General features: G+C 29.3%; 1 protein-coding gene across 2 annotated transcripts in view; it reads right to left on the bottom strand.

The window, feature by feature from the left end:
• LOC129960471 (leucine-rich repeat-containing G-protein coupled receptor 5-like) overlaps positions 1 to 26,098 on the bottom strand; it is a 220,468-nt gene that overhangs the window by 187,930 nt on the left and 6,440 nt on the right. Inside the window, exon 1 of one of the 2 annotated variants that reach the window (XM_056073928.1) lies at positions 3,216 to 4,348. The exons of the other annotated variant lie outside the window; for it this stretch is intronic. Within the exon in view, the coding sequence (XP_055929903.1) occupies positions 3,216 to 3,433 (218 nt within the window). The 5' untranslated portion in view covers positions 3,434 to 4,348. Of the gene's footprint in view, positions 1 to 3,215; positions 4,349 to 26,098 lie in introns of those variants that run through there. 2 annotated transcript variants of the gene reach the window in all.

Below are 26,098 nucleotides of genomic sequence, written 5' to 3' on the forward strand. Positions count from 1 at the left end.
AAGAATTTGTTTCTTAAATTATTAAAATTCAATACTTTAAAAACTTTAAAATTATTTTAAATTTTGTGATGCTAAATTATAATTAGTTTCCAATACAAAAAAATTATGTAAATTGATTATTTAAATATTCTCTTTTTTTTGATAAATTGAACCAAAACTTCTGGAATAAATAAATTTGAAAAATTTAAATGAAAGCTATTTTCTAACATTTCGTAAATGTGGGTAAACTCCTAATATGCTTATTTTATAAATAACTTAATGCCAGCTTATTTATCTTTATTTTAGTTGACATATTTCCTTGTTCGTATTTATATAAATCCTGATTAAATATTTAGCATGCTCCGACATAAGAATTGACGCCTAAGAGATTACAAATCCTAGTTGATCCATTTTGGCGTCCTATGAGCCGGGTGTATAGCTTCGCCGATGGACGTGCCGATGGAATATAAAGAAGAGTAAAATAATAAATCTTTAATATATTAAAGAACTATTTGATTATCAGCACAAACAGTATTATTCTTTCTTTTAAAAGCAGTGAAAATTATTATTATTCCGTCAATTTTTTCTGTCTTTGAAATAAATTTAACTCCGTTTCAATGGTATTCATTTATACCCCATAACAGATATTAGTTCAATTGATAGTATTATAAACAAAGATTTAAGTTTTAACTAATGCCTTGATTAATTTAAAACCTTCAAAAAGATCTGACTAGAATTTTAAAATAGTTTTACTCTAGAAAATTAAATATATACGTCAGAAAAGAATTAATTATAAGCAGTCTGTATTCAATAACGAAACAAAGTATTCTAAAATTAATTTATACATACATAATTAAAACCCATTTAAAATTTCCGAAAATTCTGAAACTCTTAGTACTAAACTTCAAAGAAATAACAGACGAAGGAGAAACTATTTGCTCACTATTCCTACATATTTCAAAATGGGAAGAAAAAATTGATTTCCTGAATATTGTTTCAAGTTGAATAAAATCAAATCTTAGCAGAAATTTCGAGAATATTTTTCCCGAAATAACACTCATGAAAGAATTTAAATCTATGAAGGATAAAATCAAACTTTACAGTGAAGTTATTTTAAGTAAAGTTTTAATTTTTCATAAACTCAACTTATATTTAAAGTTTTTAAAATGGAATGAAAATTAAAACTAAACTTTGAATTGCCTACAAATGTTTCTTGATACTATCCGTTTGAGAGCAGTAATTTTTGTTCGGGATAAAAAAAAAAATCATAAACACGATTTTTTTTTACTTGCAGTTTTTGAATAGTCTAGATATTGCAAATGCTAGTTGAAAAACTGTCGGAAATTTTAAATGTTAATTAATGCTATTTTATGACAATGGAAATGGGTCTTTATTTAAAAGTCGAGCAATTTAATTTTACTCGATAAACATTACTTTCAGAGGTTTATTTATTACCATTGAAATTTCATTTGCCAATGGCCAACACTGGAACTTCCTTTGCAAATGAGCCAGGAAGTCAAACATCAAATTATTTAATTCTCAGGGGGTGTTATGTTTAAATTGGGTAAAAGTATGCTAATGAATTTTTATTCGCTACACGAGAATAAGAAAAATGAACACTTTTTACGCAGAAGATTCTTCAACAGCATAGACATCTTTGCATTTGGCACAGGACTCTCTCGAAGGAAAAGTAATAAAGTCAAAAATTCTTGATTTTCTACCTTAGCATTGCTTGGTTAGTCTTTAATTAAAAAATTTTCGTGACATAATATTTACTTGCAGCAAATCTTATTTAGGAAGAGTTTAATAAAATCTAATAAAATAAAACAGTTTTATTTAAATTCTTTATTTACCAATCAGTTTCCATCACCGTTTCCTGATATTTACGACCAAGCCGTCCTACAACTCGTAACTTCTTACAGTTTTAATTAGACAACTTCGAAAGAAAAATTAATTTCTTCGCTTCCTCCCCTACTGTGTTTAATAGCTACTTTTCCTCTGGTATAAGCCGGAGGGAAAATATTTTGTGTTAATTTTGTTAACTTTCCTTCCAGGGGCGTATTGGATCGGACTAGATCAATTATTGGAATTGCAACAGATGGACAAACGGCCTTTTATCAATAACTTTTCCTCTCTTTTTTTTATCATTGCATTTTGATCCAAAAGTTTTCGGAAATTGATACGGAGATTTGTAGCATTTTTTAATACATGATCGTACCACCTGGTCGAAATTCTTTTTCGAGGAAATATTTTTTATGTCTTTGTATGCTAGTTACAGAATTTAAAATGATAGAATTTATATTATTTCTTTCAATTGGGAATTTAAAAATAACAGTGTTTATAATATTATAAGAATATAAAACAATATTCTTTGTATACAACTTGAAATAAATTTGCGACAGATCTTAAAATAAACTATAGTTGAAATCAAACATATGGGAAACTATTTTAAAGAATATGTATAAAAATAGAAGCAGAATTTGTCAGCCCTCTTTGTCCGATAAAAAATAATTTCATATAAATTGGACTGAAATAAAATAAGTGACACATTTCACTTTGAAATTACTGTTTTGTGTAGAATTTCCTTTTTTAGAAGAAAGCAAAAATGGCATACAAGTACTATAGATAAATTTATTATAATACAGCATGACGTTTTCTATTAAAAATAAATCTTTGCTCTAGTATAAATTTAATATTTTTTGCGAATTAAAATCTCCTAAATTATAACACTACATTTATCGTTGTATTCAAACAATCTTTACTCAAATGAAATAACATTAATAATCAAGATTGACTATAAAAACAGTTTCAAGTATTTTTATTGATGCAATGAAAATATTAGAAAGGTTTAAAAAAATGTATGATTGATTTGATTGGATGTCAAGAAATGAAGAAAACTGCTGATGCGTTTTTTTGTTTTAATGATATATAATTTTATTATATTTTAGAATATTACATTAAATGTTATATTATCTTGAGATTTTATTCCATATTTTATATTCTTATTAGGTGCAAAAATTTATACAATTTTTTTAAAGAAATAAAAATTGTGAGTAATTATTCATTTTCTTCAGAAAAATCACTTGAGGTTTTATATATTTACAACAAGCTTGTTGTTTTTCATTGCGAACACAACATTAGTAATAAAATAGATATCGTTATCAATAATATTTAAATTTATATAGGATTGATATTTTTAAGATAACAATCAAATTAATTTAAAATTAAGTACTTACAGAATTGATGTCATTGGACCTATGTCTGGTGGAACACTAGTTAGATTCAGGTTGGAGCAATCAACTCGAAGCGCATCAGGATTCCCAGAGCAGACACAGTCTTTAGGACATGGTTGACTCGTCGGTGGAGTCATTTCGCTTGTTAAACTGGTTGACGCACCACAAAACAGTGCAAGAAAAACAAAAAAACAACATTTTTCAAAGTTCCAAGATGACATTTGCCTTAGCAAAAGCCAAGTGTTACTTCAGTCACTCAGTCTGAACTAAACTTCATGCTCCATATCAATCATTTCAGTTTCGAAAACTTACAAAAAGTCACTGAATTATTCTGAACACTATTCAGATTTTCCTTCAAATAACAAATGCACCAATTTTTTGTAAACTTCAGTCTTTTGGTTTTCTGGAAATTGGCTTTTCAAGCAGCGTTATTTGATTTTTGTGAAAAAAGGGAAAACGCATATTTTATAATTTCTGACAGTATTGTTCAATATGATTTTGTTGACGCAAAGAGTATTCAAAAGTTTATGTCCGAAGTGAAAGTTCTGGGAGAATTTTCAGTAGAAGAGCGGAATACGAACACGATGAAGAGAAATATTTGTTGTATAAATGATGATTACAGTAGTTGGAACACCTTAAAATGTCAGGTAGCAAATCACTAAAAGAGTGGAATGTTTATAAAAAAAACCAACCTCAGTCTCTAAAATGTATGAAAAAAATGATCATCGAAAAAGTCCAAAAATGGAATGAGAGAAACTTTTCTTAAAAAGGTCCTGTAAATTTGATTTCAGTTTATTATTTCATTTTTCAAAGTATTTACTTATTTATATTCAGTTTTCACTGATTTCTTTGTAGTATATGAAAGTGAAGCGCTCACGATATTATTCTTCCATTTTGAAAAATTTCTAAAAGTTCTTAGAAAATAAATTAAAAAGTAATGTACAAATAAAAAATGAATTCAGTTGAGTTGAAAAGGTCCCGTGCGCGATGTTTTCGCCTTTATTATTTCAAATACTACCTGTTGTATAAATGTCCTGTTAAAAAACTGGAGCAATAGTGACGGAAGATGGAGAGGAGGAACAACGTCCTAAGATGCTGAGGAAAAAGCGCCCAAAGTTCGTGCTCGTTGTAGGAGAATTGCATCCACTCTGGCTGCCTCGCTAAATCTAAGCTCCATCAAAACTCAGGCTTGTTTGGCGTACTAGTTCCATTACTTGTCGCCAACGGACCAACTTTCCTCCGCCAAACAACTCTCTTGACGGGATCATCGAATGCTTGTTTGCGCGTATATTAGTTTCTTTCTCCTTCTGAAGTTTGAGGCAATTTCCCATTTTAAGTGACGGCAGTGAGATTTTACAGGGGTGTGAAGATGCGATTTAAAACAAACTGGTATTTGGATAGGAAATTTTCTTCAAACTTAACAGAGGGAACTCTTAAGATTTTTTCGAAACTTTTAAGATTAATTTTATTAATCTTTTCCCTATTTTTATATTAATAAAATTAATATCCTGATTCAAACCAATAAAAGCAATTCGTATGTTAGCAGCTTTCATTTTCTATGCATATTATTCAGCTTTTCAAAATGCATGGAATAATTTTACATTATAAACAGTAAAATATTAAGTAGATGCTACTCGTTAATAATTTGACTACATTTATTAAATAATTTTCAAAGAATTACAACACATTTAAGCAGTTGTATTACGGAAAAACCACGGAATTTTCTGTATATATACGACAAACTCCTGTAACTTTTTATTTTTCAATAAAACTTTTACTTTAAGGTGATTTAAATATTTAAGGAAAGAAGTTTATAGTTCTAGATATATTATTCTTGTAATTCATCGCAACTATTCTTTTATCAATTAGGAAGCAGCATACGCCATTGTAAAAAGAGAGGTTGAATATTTCACTGAAATTGCTCTTACAAAGGAAATTTAAAATCATAGAAAGCCGAAGCTTATTTAACAAAAAGCAATTATATATTTTAAGAGCATATAATAATTATTTATACTTTTTCATTCTGTAACTGGTAAATAGGTTTTATGTTCTGTCTAATAAAAAATATCAGTCGAAATTTTAAAAATAAATATTTAAGTGCTATTTATATGTTTGAAAGATTCTTTATTTCAAACAATTACTAAGAAAACAAATTTTTTAGAGATTTTGAAAAACTTTTTATTGATGGAATTGAATGATACAGCATCCAAGAATAAGTTAAAATGACAAAAAAAAAGGATACAAAACACGAAATCCTTTTTGAATAATTTTTATTCACAGTAGAAACCACCCACATAAAATTATGACTTAATAAGTAGTAGAATTTTATACCTATGCGAATAATAAATACTTTTTTCAAGTAAATAAAATAATATGCCATATATTTATTTTTACCCTTCTTTAAACCAATTTTCTTTTATTCACTCTTTCGTGCATTTTTTCCTCCTAAATTTGTGATTAATGAAAGTTAATAACATTTTGGGATTAACATTTACGGATAATCGAAAGATTTCTATTTTCAGATTTTAGACCAAGGATTTTATAATCTATAACAGATCTTCAATATACGTTCTAAGGCGATCAATATGTTATTTTATTCAAGATGAAATAATAAAGACTTCAATAGTGAAATTCAAAATAAAATACCAAATTTAGATTGGATGAGTTAGATTAATGTAACATTTCGTAGCTACGAAAGGACCATTTCGGTTGCGCTTCGTAATTTTCCAAATGATCTAATAACCACAAAGAAAATCCCCATCTTGCTTTAGTATCCGGGATGATTGCAAAACTGAGCAACCCCGAAATAAAAGATAGGGAACTACTGTCAGCGTATAAGAGCATCCCCGTCCATTACAAACACCTATCTACTTACACAGAGGTACAACCTGTCTTCGGTGAACCCAGAAAGCATTATATAGCACCATTTTTATACCCACCAGGGAAGGGAGAACATACTTATTCAGAGGAATAACAATGCTCCCTAGTGGCACACCATGGTTAGATAACAAAGACGACCTTTCAAACTTCGGCACTATGTAAGTATGTATATAACGGGCATACCCTATAAGAGCCATTTTCTTGGTCAAACTGTGTCTTCGATTCAGAATCAAGATTCTGCCAAAAACCAAAACCATCCCTAAAATAAAAGTATACAAGTAAAAAGAAAAAATCCTAAACACAGTATTTATTCCTACCCAAGAATACCAGAGTTTTTTTAAGCCTGTGTTTGAGTATCAATTCCAATAAAGATTCTGGTTTACTAAATTCTAATGTTAGCTGAATCTAATGGTGGATCAAGCTTCTAGAGAAGTACAAATGTGTAACTAATAAATTGTCATTTTTGTCAGTTCAATGCATACATTTACAAGATGCATTTTCAATAGTCCTTGTATTGATGTCAATGCGGCAAATAAAATAAATGAATAGTAAAGAAAAAGGTTAATTGTTTCAGAGCTAATTTAACTAAAAAGAAATCATTATCGAACAGATTAAGGAACTTATGATCATTTTACAGACTAAAAAATTAAGATTTTAAATCCTTTTAAGGGATAGTTCCACATTGAGATATTTAAATGTTCGCTTTCATATGTTATTAATATTCTATAATATACAATTTTTTTCGATCATTCTATTTTTTTCCCCTTACAATATTAAAATTTTACATGGATATATCGTTTCGGTATTAGGAATTAAAGTTACTGAAAACAATGAATTCTCTTTAAAAGGAAGCTGTTCATTACTATACAAGAAATTATGTATATTTTGATCCAAAATGCGAGTCCGGAAAACTGACACATCAGTAATCAGTTACTTTATATTCATCTTGTTTCCTGGGAGGAATTCAGGCAAGATAAAGTTAATGGAATTTCTGACACCGGCAAATTTAATTACACCCTTTGTTCTAAACACTGCGCTTTTCAGTATTTTTGAAGGAACTGCTGCGACTAATTCCAGTAATTTAATTCTTCTAGTAAAATAATTAAGGATAAATTAAATGGAATGAATTTCACGTAAATGAAATGAAGTGAGATTAAATTTCCTTATCCATTCATATTTAACATTAATCAAATGATGAAAATGAATTCCGAAATTTGAACTCACTCAGAAAATTAGAGACAATCGAATTAAGAGAAAGGTAATATTATAAACGTTACAATTATTACTTAAGGAAATTAAACCGAGATTTATCGTCAATGGATTTAACTCCAACTTTAACATGCACTAATATTTTTAATGCAGTAAACTTAAATGAAGTAATAAGAATAATTTTAATTTATGAAACTCCTCTGGAGACAGAGGTGTGGGCACTAAATATTACAAATTACGATACCACAGTAGCATGAGTTCATTTCATTCAGCTGCTAAATTAGTTGCTCAGATGTCTACATACAGAGCAGTCTTCGGAAGAATAAAATTTCAGTTATTCGACCCTGAACGCAAGATTATGCAACAATGCCACCATGACTCACTTAAAATGTGCATGAAAAAAGAAACTAAACGATATAATTAAATAAAATTATTTATAAGTGAATTATTTTGTCTTTCAAAGTAATAAATCATTCAAAAACGGATTATTTGGATAACTTAAGTCAAAACGTCTTAAGCAACTTTGGACCTAAAATATGCATAGCAAGTTCTAAAAACATTCATGTTCACGCATTTATTTAGAGTATTTTTTTCTAACATATTTCTTTTAACATTAAATAAATAATTTAATGTTTGTAGAGTAAGAAAATTATTCTATCTTATTAACCATGGTAACGAAAAGAAAAACTTTCATGAAAGTCCATTGCCAGAATATCAGCACAAATAAATCTTCCCACACCTATATAATATTCCCAAAAACTTTGAGTAGCATTATTAAAGCCATTTAAATTCAAGATTTGCTTTAATTTTAAGTGATATATTATATGAAACATCCATTTTAAAATTCAAAAGTACTATTCTTAAATTCTCTTTTTTAACACCATCTAAATGCTAAATTAATATCTGAGAATCAGTATTTAAGAATATATTGCAACGAAGGATGTTTTACTTATATACAGTTTTGAATGAATGACTAGATGTGAAAGATGTCAAATCAACAATTGCCGCCAATAAATTGTAATTAATATCATACAGTGAGCTGAAATGGTAATAGACGGACTTAGAATATGCTAGAAAGATGTTTTTCTTACACGTGCACTCTAACATCCGATTTGAAAAATGCACTGTTGTTCCACAGGTTGCTTTCAATTAATTGTATGTCTGAGCTCCCTCTTATTCATTAGAATATTAATTAGTAAGCCTATTCTTAACTATCTGACGAAATTTCACTTCCTTTTACTGCAAAGATAAAAATTCAAGTGAAAGAGTTTTGAAATAACTTACTGCTGATGGTGACATTGTTCATAATCAATTCCTAAACTATCATAAACATAATTTATTATCATTATTGATATTATTACATCCATATATAATATTATATTTATCATTATCGGAAACGGATAAATGTTGATTGCATAACCATTTATCCAGTAGATTTAGCAACTTATGAATTATTTCCTCTAAGAAAACTTTCTTCTCTTCTCCTCTCCTTACTTAAAACTCGATTCTTCTGTTTTCAACGTATATTCCTTCTGAATTGAAATAAACAAGAAAATTTGTTTTTGTAATAAATACGACCACTATTTTCAAACTACATGTAAATTTTTCGCAGAATCTTTTTACGATTTAAATTTTGAAATTTTTGTTGTTTCATCATACTATAGAAAAAAATATTATAGAAAAAAAAATACAAAATAGCGTAGATGGATTATTAATTATTTTATTACCTATATATTGCCTTTAAGGTCCAATATTCCTTCATCAATCAATACCCATCTAAAGATCCACAACGGCGCCATCCAAAAATTAGCACAAAACAGTCTGTTGCTTTATTCATAAAGGTTAAGGAAAAGACAAGAAAGTTTAATCAATTTAATGAATATTCGATGAATTCGATGAAAATCATGTATAATAGATGCTTTTTTTTTTCAAAGAGCTCTTTACTGTAGTAGGTGATGAAGATTTCTGGACACGTGCCTCGAGTGCTCGTACCAAGCACGAATGAAATCGTACACAACCCCTACACCCTATGCAAATGATGAAAGATTTCAGAATTTCGCTCACGTTAAGAACTCAACGTTTAATTGGTAGAAAAAGTCATCGCCCGGGAATAAGCACCTAAAATAGCGATTAATCGCTTGATCGAATATCAATCAAGAGGGACGCCAGTTCCCTGGATACTCGAATGGTTAACAATGGGGCTGGGTTTTGTGCACAAATTGGAGTTGTTGCACTCGAAGTTAAGGGGTGAGAAACAATAACTCAAATAATTCAATATCAGTTTCTAGGATTTAGTTTCACGGAGAATTAATTGAAGTAGAAACATAAATACAATTCAATTGTTTTTACATTTGTCGAAATTCTGAACTTTTCTTTTTTTAAATTGAAAACACAATTTTAGATATTTTGTTAATATTTATAAGATGCTCCCTCCAGGTTTAATTTTTTAAGAACTTTGATTTTTTAAGAAGTCTTCTAGGAAAGTTAATGATTTCTAAAAAAAAAAAAAATCTCTTTATATAAGTAAGCAATTATTTGTATTTCTTGAATATTCAGAAAGCAGATTATCAACTGATATGAAATTTAAAATGTCTTATATTCATTTTCATTTAATTCTTATATAAGCTATTGTCTTATTTTTGGTAACATGTAAAGAGTTCTTCCTACAAGAGTCCTTAAAGAAGAAATAAGATTTTTTATTTTCTGACAATTTCCAGAAATATGATTCCTTTTATAAATATTAATTTTTAAATATTCTTAATACTATCCACTGATTATTATGAAATCTAAGTGCTGACATTTGTTTTACTGCTTTACAATTACATACTTCAAACGACATACTTAAATATTATATGAATTGGATATTAATAGTTCATCAAATATAAAAGACAAAGTGCCCAAATCCTTAAATGTTGGAATAGTTAAGAATGGGTCGTTTTATTCTTTAAACAAGGGAATATATTATTAGAGTTTGTGCATTCAATTTAAAGATTGTAGCGAAGTCATTGCAAAAATTCAATTCCAAAAACTTTTCATGAAGAAAGTAAATTTCAGAACACACAGTTTTAGAAAGCAGTAGAAGAATAATTGGGAGAATATAAATAAGATTTATTTTCGTGGGCGAAACTAACTGGAGAAGAAATTTGATTAAATTCACGAGGAGCCGTTAGTTCCTCCCTGACTTACCAACGCACGATTTTTCATTTTTCAGCACTTAGAAACTTTTCTTTCAAGATTTTACGGAAGAGAATGGAATTTAAAAAAAAATTTCTATCGATTTTTAAGGATTCCTTAAAATCTAATTTTTTTCTAAGTTCTCATAATCACGGTTCATTCAATACTTACTTAAAATATTTTATTTTGTGTTATATAAAACTTAGGCATTCTTACCTGTTCTACTTTAATAAAATTAAATCTCATTTTAAAACTTAAGATTTCCTTGTAAGAAAGCTTTGTCGACCGAGAACAAGTGTTTACAATAATCATTAATGATTTAATTTAATCACGGAAATTTTTGGCGATTTAAGTTGCTCATTTTGGGGTTTGTTTTGTTTGAAAACTTTAAATTGGCTTCAGTAGTCAAACATATAGTTAATTAGGAGGAATAAACATGGGCTGTGGCAATTCAACTTTTAAGATTTACTTCCATGAAGAAACTTTGCTTTGCGAATATCTCCGCGTAAGTCATTGAGGAGTTACTTGCAGTGCAGGAGTTACAGCGGAAATTAAATTTTAGGGGTTTATTTTTAGGAAGATGCTTGGCTTCTGACAGTCTTGAAGAGAACCATGATTTAATTTATGCCGTCATGAAATTTTAATTAAAAAGTAAAGCGCAGTTTCAGAGTTTCTTATTAAATGAATAATAAACATAAAACCTTGGTACAATTTTCATATTTAATTTATAGCATTTATTAGTGTTATTTTTTATAGTATTTAATTGAAAGAATATTCCTTAATAGTTACATTCCTGTATATCAGCAGTAAGCGTTTTGAGGTGTAACCTAGAAATTGAGTTTTTCTAAAATTTTAGAATCTGAAATTTTGCATGTAGAACATTGGTATGTGGTAATGAGTTTTGTGACATAGGTGTTTATTTTTGTATATGGTTACATTGATTTTGATCGTGATATATTTATGCATTCAAATGATGAAAGAGCGCTAAAATTTACTGTCAAAATCTTACTTTTAAATTAAATTAAGTTCAAAGACAAGTATAAACCAGAGATAAACAAAGAATTGGTAATATCGCAAGATTTGTTGATCAGTTCATAGGCACGTTTTTCCTATTTTGAGTTTGCTTTGAATTTTTGTATTTCATAGCCTGGCTTATTGGGCGATACATTGATATAATGTAGTTTGTATTTATATAAGTAATTGCACTTTTAAATTCAACTTATCATCCAAGTTGGGGTGTGTTGGCGTCGCTAATTTGGTAACTTATTTACATTAAAAAGAAACATTTTGTTCAGTCTCATTCATTAATATATTTCATATAAGAATTCCGGCACTGAAAGCTTTCAACTCTCTTTGTAACCATTAAATATTATTTCAATTTTAACGTTTATAATGCTGCTAAGTGAAACACGATATCTCTTCTTGAGGTGAAGACTTTAACAAAGTTTTCCACTTTTGAAGGAAATAATTTAGGCTCTTTTTAGAAGAATAAAATATTAATGAATTAGTGTTAGTTGTATAGTTCGAGTAGGCAAAAAAATTTCTAGTTCAGCATAAAAAGAAAATTTACAAGTCTCTAAAAAGAAAATTCACAAGTCTCTAAAAAGAAAATTCACAAGTCTCTAAAAAGAAAATTCACAAGTCTCTAAAAAGAAAATTCACAAGTCTCTAAAAAGAAAATTCACAAGTCTCTAAAAAGAAAATTCACAAGTCTCTAAAAAGAAAATTCACAAGTCTCTAAAAAGAAAATTCACAAGTCTCTAAAAAGAAAATTCACAAGTCTCTAAAAAGAAAACATGAAAACTTTGTTGATGGTATAGTAGACATTATCAATTAGTATACATAGGCGTCGCAAGTAAGGCAAGAGTATGAAACATTTATTCGTGATTAAATATCATTTTTGATATTATCAAATGATAATCAATTGTATGTGATTACATTGATTTTGAACGATATATTTATGCATTCAGGTAATGAAAGAATGATAAAATATAATGTAGCTCTTTTAAATTCAAAAACAAGAATAAACCAGAGTTAAAACAAGAATTTCTATCACACTCATAAAAACAAATATTTGATTGTTTAAGTACCTGAGGTTTTATCCGACTGATAGAGAAAATTACAGATTTGACAATCCAGATATTTTAGATCACTTCTCTATTAATTGTATTATATAGGTTTCGATTTCAACATTGTCGTAACGATGCTTAATTGATGCCATTTGAAAAAAATGGAACCTGTTTTTGTGGCAATTATTTTTTCCATTTTCCTTTGTCTTTTACTATTGCATTTGTGCTTCAAAAAGAACTTCCGCAAAATGAGATCGTATTGAAGAAATACGAACTGCTCATATTTGGCGAGAATACACAAAATGCCCGGAGAGACGAGATTTCCGTCTTGCATAAAATCTCATTTGGGAGGCTCCGAGATTCTCTAGCGAAGAATTTTTTTTTGTGTGCGTTTGATATCATGACTGAAAAAGAATGCTGAGTTTTTATTCTGCGAGTATGATTATTGTATTCTTCAGAAAATACATTACAACCTCGTCAACTTTCCATTGATCTAACTTTTATTTTACTCAGTCAAACTTTTTGTAACTTAATTTAAATGCGGAATCCTACCGAGTGTCTCATTATTTTTGTTATTGCTGCTTTTCGATTTTTGCATAGCATTCCTACACTTAAAAATATTCAATGAAAAATTTAGAGAACTAGTAGAATATGGAATCATTATCAGTTTCTTCTATGCAAGGCAAAATGTTAAGAAATAGCTTTTTAAGCTTTCGTATAATACGTATAAGTATGGAGTGATATTAGAAGTTTTATTTATATGATTGCATAAAACAGAAATTCCATAAAAAATTCCAAATACTTTACTTTTTTAAATATTTCATATTTTTCATTTTTTTAAAATGAATCTGACAGATTCTCACGAGGAGAATTTTTGCCAATCCATGTGAGATTTCAAAATTAACCGTTTCACTATGGAGGTTCCTTTTTTCCAAAGAGCCGTCACTGAAAGGGATTGTGCGTTTAAAGAATCTCACATTTGTGGCGAGTCTCATCCTCTTATCGAATCTTACTTTTAAATTTTTTGAAAAGCTGGTAAACTTGAAAGTTGTTTGGCTAAAAGTTCTTGAGGATTTGTTCTTGAGGAATTGAAAGTGGATTGTTTCTTGAATGTATGTCGAAATTATTAATTAATCAATGTTCATTTGATATACGCCAACTGCACCACAGCAATTTATTTTTTTAAATTTTGTTCATTTTGCAGGAAAAAAAGCATGCGATATCTTACCACTATATGAGAACTTGCAGTAACACCTATATTGCAAATGGAATCTCAACTGGATTGATCCCATTTGTGTGTTATTATCGCAAATGTCAATGTGTCCTTTAGAGGAAGCCAGTTATGACTGGGTAAGAGTCCATGCGAGTATTTAATGGTTGTCATATGGAATCAGTACTTCTTATCAAAGTATCAGATGTATGCACTAGAATTCTTGAGCGACGAAGATGCGACGCCCCGTGAGTATTTAATAGTTGTCGTTTGGAATCAGCGCGTATTATCAGTTTAAGATGTATACACTAAAATTCTGAAGCGACGAAGGTCATATACGTATGTCATGAAGTTTGCAAATTTTGATTGGTTTTCCTTTGTATGGCAAAAAAAAAAAGCCATTAAATTCCAGCTTTCCTTAAGATTTTGTTGAATTTTTTTTAACGAAAGAAATGAGATTGTTAGTATTATTCATACAGTTATGTAAAATACTGTCATAAAACATTAAAAACAAGCGGTTTCTCTCACTTAAAAGTTATGTTACTTTCTGTATCTTCCAATATCATTTATCATAGCAAAACAAAGTATATATACGGTATGAAAGTCACTGTCAATCTATGAATTAATAAAATATGCATAGGAAGAGTTTTCAAAAGCATTGCTTCACAATGCTGTATCTATTACTAAACAAATCAGGATTTAAGTTTTCGATGGACACGTTGTTGTCCAATGTAAAAAATGTGATTAAACAATTATTCGTGGTAATAATTATTTAAATTTGTTGTTTCAGTTTATTTGCTTGCAGTATCATTTCGTTTATCCAAAAATTAAGTTTAAAAATGCTATATTGGCCAACATTGCAAATTATACATGCAGTAGTTGACTTTAGGAGGGAATTACTTATAGAAGAACTCGTTTACTTTAATTGAAATCCGGAATTAACAAAGAAGGCGGGACTTTTACTGAGAGGTTAATATGTTCTTATACAAATATATCATTTGTTAAAGTAGCTGTCAATTACTTTTTGTGTGGAAAGACAGTTCTATTTTGACCTTTAATACAACCGATGCGAGGCAGTTCAGAGTTATGTGTACAGAAATGGAGAAAATACGAACTGCTTTAATAAAAAAATATAAGAACTAATGTTAACAACTTGGAAATGCAGAACAAGCTTTCTTGTTATTCTGCTGACATTTTCAAAAAGTAATCATTCACTGAATTAATAATCAATTCACAGTAGAATATTTATACAATAAAAACAGAAGCAACCAAGACTTATGTAAGAGATTCAAGTCAATGGAAGTCAATGTATCGAGTCTTGATTCGTTCAAAATTGCACTGAAATAGCCAATGGACCACTTACCAGCCACTTACAATTTTTTAGGAAGATGGCATAAATCTAAATTGGGCAAATGCAATTGACAAAAAGAAGCAAATTTTGATTGCATTGCAATAAGAATCTCATGATTACATCATCGCTTTTACTACGGCTTCATTCATTAAATAATGGTATAAACTTTGCGTATAAAATACGACAAAAATCTCGGATGGAATATATTCATTGTTTAATATTCCAAAGTTCATTACTAAGTTCATTTTATTTTGCTTCAAACTTTGTCATTAATTTAGCAAGTACAAATACAAAATGGTTTTGAAGAATAAATTCTGATAATAGTTCATAATCTTGCATATTTCCTAAATGAAAGGTGAAGCATTTTACAGCTTATGGTATGACAAGATGTACAAATGGATGTAGATATTAAAGTAGATCTTTACCTTTATAAACCATTAGGAGAAGGAAAATATTTCTGACGGGGCATGGTTCACATTTTTGTTACGCACTTACTTACACACAAACATTCATTTGGCTTTCTTATTTTCAGACTGCCACTATGAAGAGTACAGTAAATTCTAGTTTTGAACTCCTCTATAAACTACATTTAAGTTATTTTGCTTATCATAGTCCAGAATCTCAATGGTTCTACTAATTTTAAAATCCTTTAGTAACATTTTTACAAATGCAATCAAATGTCCCAATAAAATACATGCATCGAATTTTCAAATGCTGTAACTACTGGAAATCAAAAATGTCCAAAATAAATGATCATTTCGTTGCTTTAGAAAATTACATGCTTCTGCTGAAAATTCATTAAGTTGAAATAAATCACTTCTTAAATAATTATGCACGAAAACGTATTTGTATCCGAAGAGATGTCCCTGTCTTCCGGAGGAGTTAAATTATCACATGCATTAAGAAAACAAAGTAATTAAATGCAGTGCTTTATCGAGATAAGAAAATAATTACCTCATTGGTATTAAATGTGTTACAGATATTGTTAGAAGGAAGGAAAAGGATTCAATAATATTCTGTGGAACGTATCCTGAAATTGTCATTAATTATTAGCTTAAAAATCACTAGAAATCATAGTAATTTCACTCTAATGTTTCGGCTAAGCTGGAAAGTAGAAGTAAATTGATCAGTACCAATTTGCTTCAGCTTAGTTTCAATCTAATGTAAATTTAAACATCATGAAATCTAAAAATATTAAAATCGAGGTGGATTCAAAAATGTACATTCATGCCCATTTTGAAACTCACCTATGGTTATTTTGGGATAAATTCGTTATCAAGAAGTGTCATCAAATAAGGAGAACATTTTCTGTGTAGCGCCTGCATTTTCCAAAATTTCTTACGTACTAATGAATGAGTCAAGCCTTCACGAATATGTGGATGCCTGATAAGTAAACGTATTGTCATTTTTCCTGAAGGTACAATAATGATTGTGGGCCAGCTACCTTCATTCTGATTATGGGAGGTACCTTCGGCAGATTAGATTAGGCTTAAGCGATATTGCCTCCAAGTATTCTATTTTTAGTATTAATATCGCGACTACTATCATTTAGATTACTGCGGATGCATTGGCAGGGGAGAGGTAGTTCTTTCTTGGTAGGCCGAAGACGGCAGGCTTGGCATGGCCAGTATTCAAGTTGGATTTTCAATCGAATCGATTTTCAAACCTACGAATGTATGATTTCTCTCAATCCATTGTTTGTATGGATTATGTGAGAGTATTAAGGAAATGGTGAGTATTAAGGAAGCACATCACGTAACCTTTTTGACAGCTTTTTTTTAGTCCTATTTTCGCTGGACTATTGTAGGATTGGAGGGGAACTAACTTTAGTTGGAATTTGATTTTTATGATGTAAATAGAATAGAAGTTGGTGCAATTTTTAATACTGATCAATGTTCTTACTTCGCATGTCATGAAACTAAACTCATTAGTATATTATTGTACTCTTATTGTATACATCGACACTCTTATTTGTATATTTCCAACTAATTCTCACAAGATACAGTATAACAACGATGCAATTTTTTCAATACTTATCCAAAATATAGAATGAATATTTTAAAATGGGTGAATAAACGTTAGTAATTCAGAGTACTAGCAAATTGATTTTATAAGTTGACTATCTCATAGGTAAATGTTTTATTAATTTTACAACGATTTGAGAATCCTCAGTTGGTATCGATAAAACATTAAGAAAGTGATCGCTGAAATATGCGAAATGACTAAAAGTTACTTATTTGGTTAAAACCTGAAATGCCCCACATTCATTTGAGATTTACAAATTAAATATAGAAAAAAATATCACTAAACATGCCGAGAATGGGCATATTTCTTAAAATTACAAATTAATTTTTCGTTAATAGATTTTTTTATAGATGAAGTACGAATAACGGTTATCTATCTTGTATGTTACATTCGGAAAAAAATATTAAGTAAACACAAAGAATCGTATGCTTCGAACCGTAATTTTTGTCTTTGTAGCCGATGCATAATGCGTAACACATGCGCGAACCCATCAGAAAGAGGTATTACCCATCATCGGCGAAGGGTTCATTAACCTGCCAGCACCACCATTTCAGTATCCTCCAGGGAAGTGAAGACCGTGTGAAAACTCATTCCCAAATTTAAATTGTAACCGAGCAGAATTCAAAGTAGATAAAAATAGTATACATTTCAATTTCCATGAATAAACGAATATTAGGATTATGCTTCTATAATAAACATAAAAATCTGATAAATTCTATCAAGAAAAAAAAAAAATCACTGGCAACTTACGTAACTGTTTCGATTTTATGCAGAGATATTAAACGTTTAAAAGGTGTGCAAAGGTAAAAAAAAGTTATAATTATTTTAGAGATGACGCATGAATTGTTTGTCATTTATTTTCGTCTGAAGTTTGTCATTTTTCAGTCCCTCCTGCTGGTTTTGTCTCTGTACAGCAAACCAACCTTTCAGGGAACGCCCAGTCTTTTCACACGACAAAAAATATTGGGAACTCGTTCATCATATTTTGATCGACTACGAAAATACATTGCTCCAAATGACAATAAAGTGTCGTGTTTTAAGGTTGAGCCATCAAATTACTCACGTAAAATTACTCTTATATCAGGATGAAGTTTTGTTGTTGTTCCTGTCTTGACTATAGGCTATTAAGAATTACGATAAATTACAAACATGCGCTTCAAGATGAGAAAATGTTAGGCATTATTTGGCTTTATATCAAGGAGATTCTAAAGAATTGGTAAGAAGTTTATATTCAAAATTTATTTGTGAAAGTTTTTGAAGTGAGTATATTTAGATATTTTCTTTCAAACTTTTAAAACATTAGAGGAAAAAATACAATGAAAATAAAAACTATTGTTAATACAGACTCAGAATTTTAATTAAAAATCTTCCCAAATTATTTAATAATGTGATCATTATTATTTGTGGTCCTAATCCCTTTCGTTTATATATATTTTTATTTTATCATTTTTAGATGGTGGAGGTTCCCTTTTAGTGCAATCCTTTTCAGTGTTCATGTTTTAAAACTTATAGATCATAATTTAAGATGTTCTTCATTACAGTTTGCTAAAACACTTTGCAATATTTTCATTTAGTACTACATTTCAATCCAATTTCCTCTTTGGCTTGACGATATGCACAAAATGAAATAACGTTACAGTTATTCATTGATTTAATTTTTCATATTATTTATGTATGTATGTATGTAACATACTCTTATTTATATTTTGTCTCGCACTCTCGTATCACTTTTCGCCTTTGTGGCATTATGTTTACTGCAACTATAAAACCAGCGGATTAACGACATTGCGACACCAGGAGGCAACAAGAAATGACAATAAAAAATAGCAATTGGAAGTTATATGGTAAAAGCAGTGCACTTCTGAGAATGTTTTGTGGATCGTTAATGAAAAAGATCTTTTTCTCACACATAATTTAAGTAAAATACAATAATACAATTTAGATAAAATGTTATATATTGTATACTATTTTGTTATGACGCAATTAATAAAATATTTTTAATCACAAATATCATGCTGTCTCTGAAAACACTAAGCTCAGATATCTATAATATGCTTGTTAATTCCATTAAGTAATGTCATTCAGTAATTCAGTTTTTGCATAACTATTTTAATTATATATCATAAGTATTGCAAATAATGGAAAGCAGAAGACGACAATAAAAAATAGCAATTGGAAGTTATATGGTAAAAGCAGTGCACTTCTGAGAATGTTTTGTGGATCGTTAATGAAAAAGATCTTTTTCTCACACATAATTTAAGTAAAATACAATAATACAATTTAGATAAAATGTTATATATTGTATACTATTTTGTTATGACGCAATTAATAAAATATTTTTAATCACAAATATCATGCTGTCTCTGAAAACACTAAGCTCAGATATCTATAATATGCTTGTTAATTCCATTAAGTAATGTCATTCAGTAATTCAGTTTTTGCATAACTATTTTAATTATATATCATAAGTATTGCATATAATGGAAAGCAGAAGACGACAAGCAGTTGGTAATAAAAGAAAATATAAGTGAATCAACGAAATCAAAAGATAATTAAGAATCATTTAGGCTAATCGGAAACCGTACTGTACGCTAAAAGTTATATGAAAAGAAATTCGAATAAAACGCAATTCCAACATGAAACAATTTCAATTAACCAAAGAATTACATATTGATTTTAGTAACTTAAAATTCAAGGGAATAATTCTTCTCGAAATTTTCTCGCATATTCCTTAATAAATGTGTTACCCTCCCCCTCCCCGTCACTGCATGTAAATTATGGACATTGGGAAAGTTCACAAACGTCCGGAATGCTCAAAATTTTTATTTTCAGCCCCCCGCAAATGAGCGTTTTGTACTTCGTAGTATACTGTAGGAAACCGTTAATACCATTTAGACGACTTTCTGTTTCAACGAATGATAGGAAAATTTGACAATTATTATTTTAGTAACAAGATAATATACCAAATTTCATTTATCTAAATCGTTGCGTTTTTAAGCCATGTTTTCACGTGTATGCGAATTTATAGAACGACAATCAACCCACTGACGAATCTGACAGTTCGAAATTCTTGCAGTATACAGTTTAGATGTTAAAACTGTGTACCAAATTCCGCCCATCTAGCTCTAAGTTTTGTAATTATTTTCTTTCATTTGAACAGACAAATAGGCAAATTTCCTGTGAATGGATTTCGTTTCAATTTTGACAGAAATGTACAGATTTGTTGTAAAGATCAAATACCAAACTTCATTCGTATTTCTCAAAGCAGTTTTGAGTTAGAGTGTTTACATACAAAATTCCAAAAATGTTTTTGGAGTCAAAGAGTTGTGAAGAGTGGAGATTTGTTAAAACTTCGAGTTCTAATTTTTTGACACTCATAGTACTTTTTCTTAATTTACTTATGTAAGAATGTAGAAGAGTCAAATATTTATGAAATATAATAAGCAATACAGAAGATCAAAACAAACTGTGGAATACATAGATTAACAGACAAAAAGAAAAGCTCCGAAATATATAGAGTAATATAGACAAAATAGGAGCACTTAGGATAAGCTCAAGTACTTTCTATTATTTGAGGAGAGTATAGTGATAAGATTTTTATGAGCGATACTCACTGACAATATTTCTGTTCAATTCTTTAGAAGAGACGAAAATATTGCTTCCGACTGACAGTCTAATAAAGGCTTCTAAGAAAGCTGAAATATATGTGTTGTCTATGAAGCAAAAGAATGAGTCTCCTGCGCTCGTTTCTGCGATTTTAAGGAATGATCGTGATTAATTTTTCATCACAAAAATTAGAAAAATTTACTTTAGAGAGAGCTTTATTTTAATAGTATGAATTTCTGAGTAGGTTTTAAATATGGTTATAGAATTGACATCTGGAATAGTTTCGATTTAAGTAATTTGATTTTAAGACTTATTTATATATTATTTTGTATCGAATTCGGGAAAGAAATATCTTTAGTTATATATTTTTGTCACTAATGGTATGCGGGTACATAGTTAGCTAGCTATATGCATTTTAAAATGCGTCTTTAAATTTTTAATTGATTTTTAGTTTGTCAATAACATCTGTAGAAATTTCGTATTCTCTAAAGCATTTCGTAGGATTTTATTAAAAGGTTTATTCTAGATGTTTAATTATGATAAAATTTCTAAATATATTCGGCTTTAAAAGAGCACTATTTTCAAAAATGACTACATGTATTTTAAAAAATATTATTTGAAAAAAAAATAACTGCAGGTATTTAATTCATTTTTATCCCTCGTAACTTAAAATGCAACCGAAAATCTTATAATGCTTCACATTTAAAATAAATGGCATGAAGTATTTTATAATACTTTATGTAATATACTATAAGTAATTAGTTCCAAAAATATTAACATTAGTTTAAAAGGTTATTAATTTTCTTTATTTCAATTTTGCAACTGTGATGACTACTGAGTAAATCAAGATAATGAAATTATCAATTAAATTTTATAAATACTAAAGACGAATTATCTTGACTACTCTGATTTTTCTTTTACACGTAACAATTAAAATCCAGTCTTCAATTCTATTTAATAATAAGAAAATAGGATCATATCAATACATTTAAAATTCAGATTTATTAAATCTAAATTCAAAAATGCGATTCCTTCTCTAGCAATAGCTTGGAATGAAATTCATATAAAACACAATTTCACACTTAGGCCTGAAAAAAATTCTTCAAATACTAATAAAATAACCTGATGATGGATTTCCAGGGAAATATTTGACACCTGCAAACGGGACCAAATTATCTGCATGGCGAAGGCTCCAGTTCGCTTCGAAATTCATGAAATTTATCGCATTTACGCAAAATTTATTGCCGTCATAACCATCTGAAGCTTCAGATTGTCGACACAAATATCTCAAAACTGCTCTCCTCAATCTATTTCTTGAAGTCTCTGAGAGGACAATTTCCTCTTCATGCCGTCGTTTGACATTTAATTAAAAGCAATCTGATTGATAGGACAACTATTACAAATTTCCTTGATTATAAATGTTTGATATCAACCAAGTACAAGCAATTGAGTAGATTGCTTAATTATTAGTATCTCTAAAGTTTTAAATTAAGCGTGGAAAGAAGAAACGTTTATTAACTCGGTAGTTAACCCCCAAGCAAAAGAGCTTTCGGTTTAATGAAATTCGAATTATAAAAGACATTTTAATTACATAAAAGCTATTATTATAACTAAATCAGAGTTTTGGAAAATTTTCGGTCTTTTCCTTAAGAAAGATAATTTTAAGTTATACAATTAGAGAACATTTGAATTGATGCTTCCCTTTAATTTTCAATTATGCAGCAAAGTATTATAATGTTCATTAATTATGTGTTAAACTCAAACTTGTATCCAGATATTTACGCGAAGAACTTATTGATGAAATGTTACTCTCCTTTTGACATGTATTTTAAATGCATTTTTTAAAAGTTATATTGAATTAGTTCAAAACTTTTGTAACTTTATCGGACATTTCTGTTCCTTGATTTGGGCTGGTTTTATCCTTTGACAATAAAATGCTCAAGACTTTAGCATGACTTGGAGAGCAGTTATTTTTAAATAATTTAACCATGTCATGCACATTTTTAAAAAATGAACGGATATTTTGCTTTTGAAGTGGCTCTTTACACCCTTACGAGTTCCGCTAAGGGGGCTAACTCAAATAAGAGGATGAAAAGTTGCTGTATAAGACAGAATTTCAGTACCGTATGTAGAAAAATGGTATTGTGACTGATTAAGGGTTCCATCGCCTATGACGACGCCTACCTTCTTGGGATAATTCAGTTGATGGAAATGGGGCAGGATTGATTCTCAACGCTTGTGTTCCTATCTTTTATGTGGTATTTCAGTTAATTTTATCTTATATCCTCGTGACAGGGTATTTCTTGTGATCATATCTTAATGCCTCTTTGTGATCATACCTTATATCCTTATGCTTCTCAGTAATTAATAACACGAAGTTGTGATCTACACTTCCTTTCTTGAAGTGACACGAACACAACTAATTAATGAAAGATATTGCAGTTTTTACAACGTTTCTATATATTTTTAGAAATGGAGATTCCAAATTCCGTCCTTCGTTTTCATAAGTCTTACACACTTTTGAGATTCCATCATTAGTGATTGAGGTCATTATATTATTACTCACCAACAAAAATGATTAAAAGGGAATCAATTCATACTCATGTGCTGCAATTTAAATGCATCGCTTCTAATTTTAGTATTCAATGCATACGATAACTATTTCCATGCATTTTCTATTGACTTAAATACTAAAAACCTACTATATAATAAATAAAAACATTATGTATGGATAGTTAAGAATGTCTAAAAATTAACATAAAGATGTCATTCCGTGCTCAAGTGATACGTATAAAATGTATAGCTTCAATTTAATTTTATAATCTATAACACATTTTTCAGAAGAAAAACGTGATGTCATAGAAGAACATTTAAGTTAAATGTTAGATGACATGCGCAGTTATGTTTCTCATGTGACTGTAATATGTAAATTGACTCCAATAACCATAACATTAATAAAAATAAAGGACAATTTAAAATGAATAAAATTTAAGGACAAAACCTTCTGACAAATTGAATAAACTGTTATACCTTTCTAAAAATAGAAAAGTTAAAAAATGAACAAAAACAACTTGTATAATGAAATTAATTACCACAACTTTCTTAATCGATAGTTAAAGTTATTTTAATATTAAGCCATGAAAATATGACGCAAGACTGGTGCATTTAAAAAAATCCGCAGAACCTTTGAAAATCAGTAGCATCAATCATTTTAATAAATTACGCGACTATGTGTCGCAAATGAAACTCATGGAATTGATAATGGATGGGAACACTGAAGAAATCTTATTCTTCCAAGTAAAAAGAAATGTATTATTCGACGAAAAATTCTTTTGAATCTTCATTCATGGCTGACCGTTCAAGTTGTGTTAAAAAGTGTGACATTTCTTATCGAATTCGTCGTGAACAACCGGCTGGAAATTTGATAATTCATGCAACAAAGCATTTTAAAATAAATTTGTTGAAAGGATACGATCCCTCTGAAGGTATAAGCTTGGATATGTGCCAAATGAATCATATTAGGAAAACTTCGACATTGCTCCTGGATCTTCAAAATAGTAAATATCAGTCAATTGGTGAAGATTATCCTGAAAAGTATTTTTCGTTGTCGGGGTCAGTGCTCTTAAATTTGCATTATACAGTAAAGGAATCTAATCCAAAGGCCATCTCTATTCTTTTTGTAAAAAGAGAACATTTTCAGTAACTTTCGCAGTTTTCATCGCCAAGAGAAAAATTCAAACGCACAGTCAGTGCTGACGTTGAGATACGGTTTGTTTTCTTTCTGTTAATTTATATAAATGCAACGCCTCGTATTTCAGTGACGGTTTTCTTTCTTTTGTTAGTAAAGTCCTATGCAGTTTTCTTCGGTTTTCTGTTTAACGGTCGATCGATATGTGTTTCTTCTTTCTAAGAAGATATAGATTTAGAAGTTGGTAAAGAAGATTCGACAACTGTCTTATTAAAAATACATTTCACAGTGCTGTTAAGCATTTAATTAATTTTGATTTAATCTTCGGAAATAAAGTTTATTTCTTCACTTTGCGAAAACACATTTTAAATAGATCTAAAGCAGTGACTCATGTATAAAATGTTAATCGCCGATTGAAACAAAAGGAAATGATTTCAAAAAAGCTTTACTCTGAAAAAAATGTGTCTATTCAATGTGTTCTAGAAACTAATGCTGTGTAGTTAATAGCAAGTACTAAAACTTTATTGGAAGAATATTTCAGTTAAAATGTGCACATTTTGTGTATAGAAATCAAAATACATTTTGTCATTATCGAATATCCTTCTGTTTATTGATCCTCAGTAGGTCATGAGTACGAGATGAAAAATCGTGGTATAAATAAGTGTGTTCTCGCTTCCAAAAATGGTGTTATCATCAACAATGAAGAGTCACACCTCGTACTGATCCATGGAATAACAGGTATTTTATAACTGACATTTGTACTAATGGTGGCCGGTTATTTAAATATGTCGGAAGCTCAATTATTAAGATTGGGTGGCAATTTCATGAGTGCATATCCTTGAAACTTATATAGAAATATTATGGAAGATTTAAATTACTAATGTATTTGAAATAATTATCATTTTAATCACAGAGACTTTGCATAAGTAAAGAAATTTTTCCAGTGAATAGACAGTATATATACATACAGACAGTGTATATTTTAGTGCATAGACAGTATAAATTTGTATATACGCATTTATATAGACATAAGTGCAGCAAGGTAACTCGCCGATACATTTTTTTTAACTACGATATTTAAAAGAAAATATTTTCATTTAAAATATCTCAATGGTGAAACTCGTAGTTCAGTTCAGCATTAAAACTGATTAACTAATGACCTGTTAACTTTTAATGTTTTAAAGAAACTGTTTTATGATGCAAAATCGTCAATGCTTCTAGCTATACATTATACAGGATGTCTAGGAGTTATTGGATATATTACAAAATTATATAAAAAAAAAAACTGTATGCAGTTGTTCTATTTTCTATTACAAAAGTATAGAAAGAGAAAGTATTGCGATTACAAAAAACATTGGACCTCGATATTTTGATGAATTCGCAAGTTTTAGATTTCCCTGAATTCGGAAAAGATGAAGAAATTTGAAAATAAGATTTTCTGTTGATTGTCCGAGGACATCACTGAAAAATACAACGAACTAGAAGAATAAAATTTGGTACATAGTTGTTACATCAAAATTTTAGATTCCAGACAAATTCAGGTTCTTTATCTTGCAGAATATTTCAAAAGCAAAATTAACTAAATGGATGTAATTTGTTATAATGTTTTACCACTAGAATTGTGGAAGTGTATTGAATTTTGCGTCGGTTCTAGTAAAGGATTAATTATCTGTC

This window comes from Argiope bruennichi, chromosome X2 (genome assembly GCF_947563725.1).
Source record: "Argiope bruennichi chromosome X2, qqArgBrue1.1, whole genome shotgun sequence".
Lineage (NCBI taxonomy): Eukaryota > Metazoa > Arthropoda > Arachnida > Araneae > Araneidae > Argiope > Argiope bruennichi.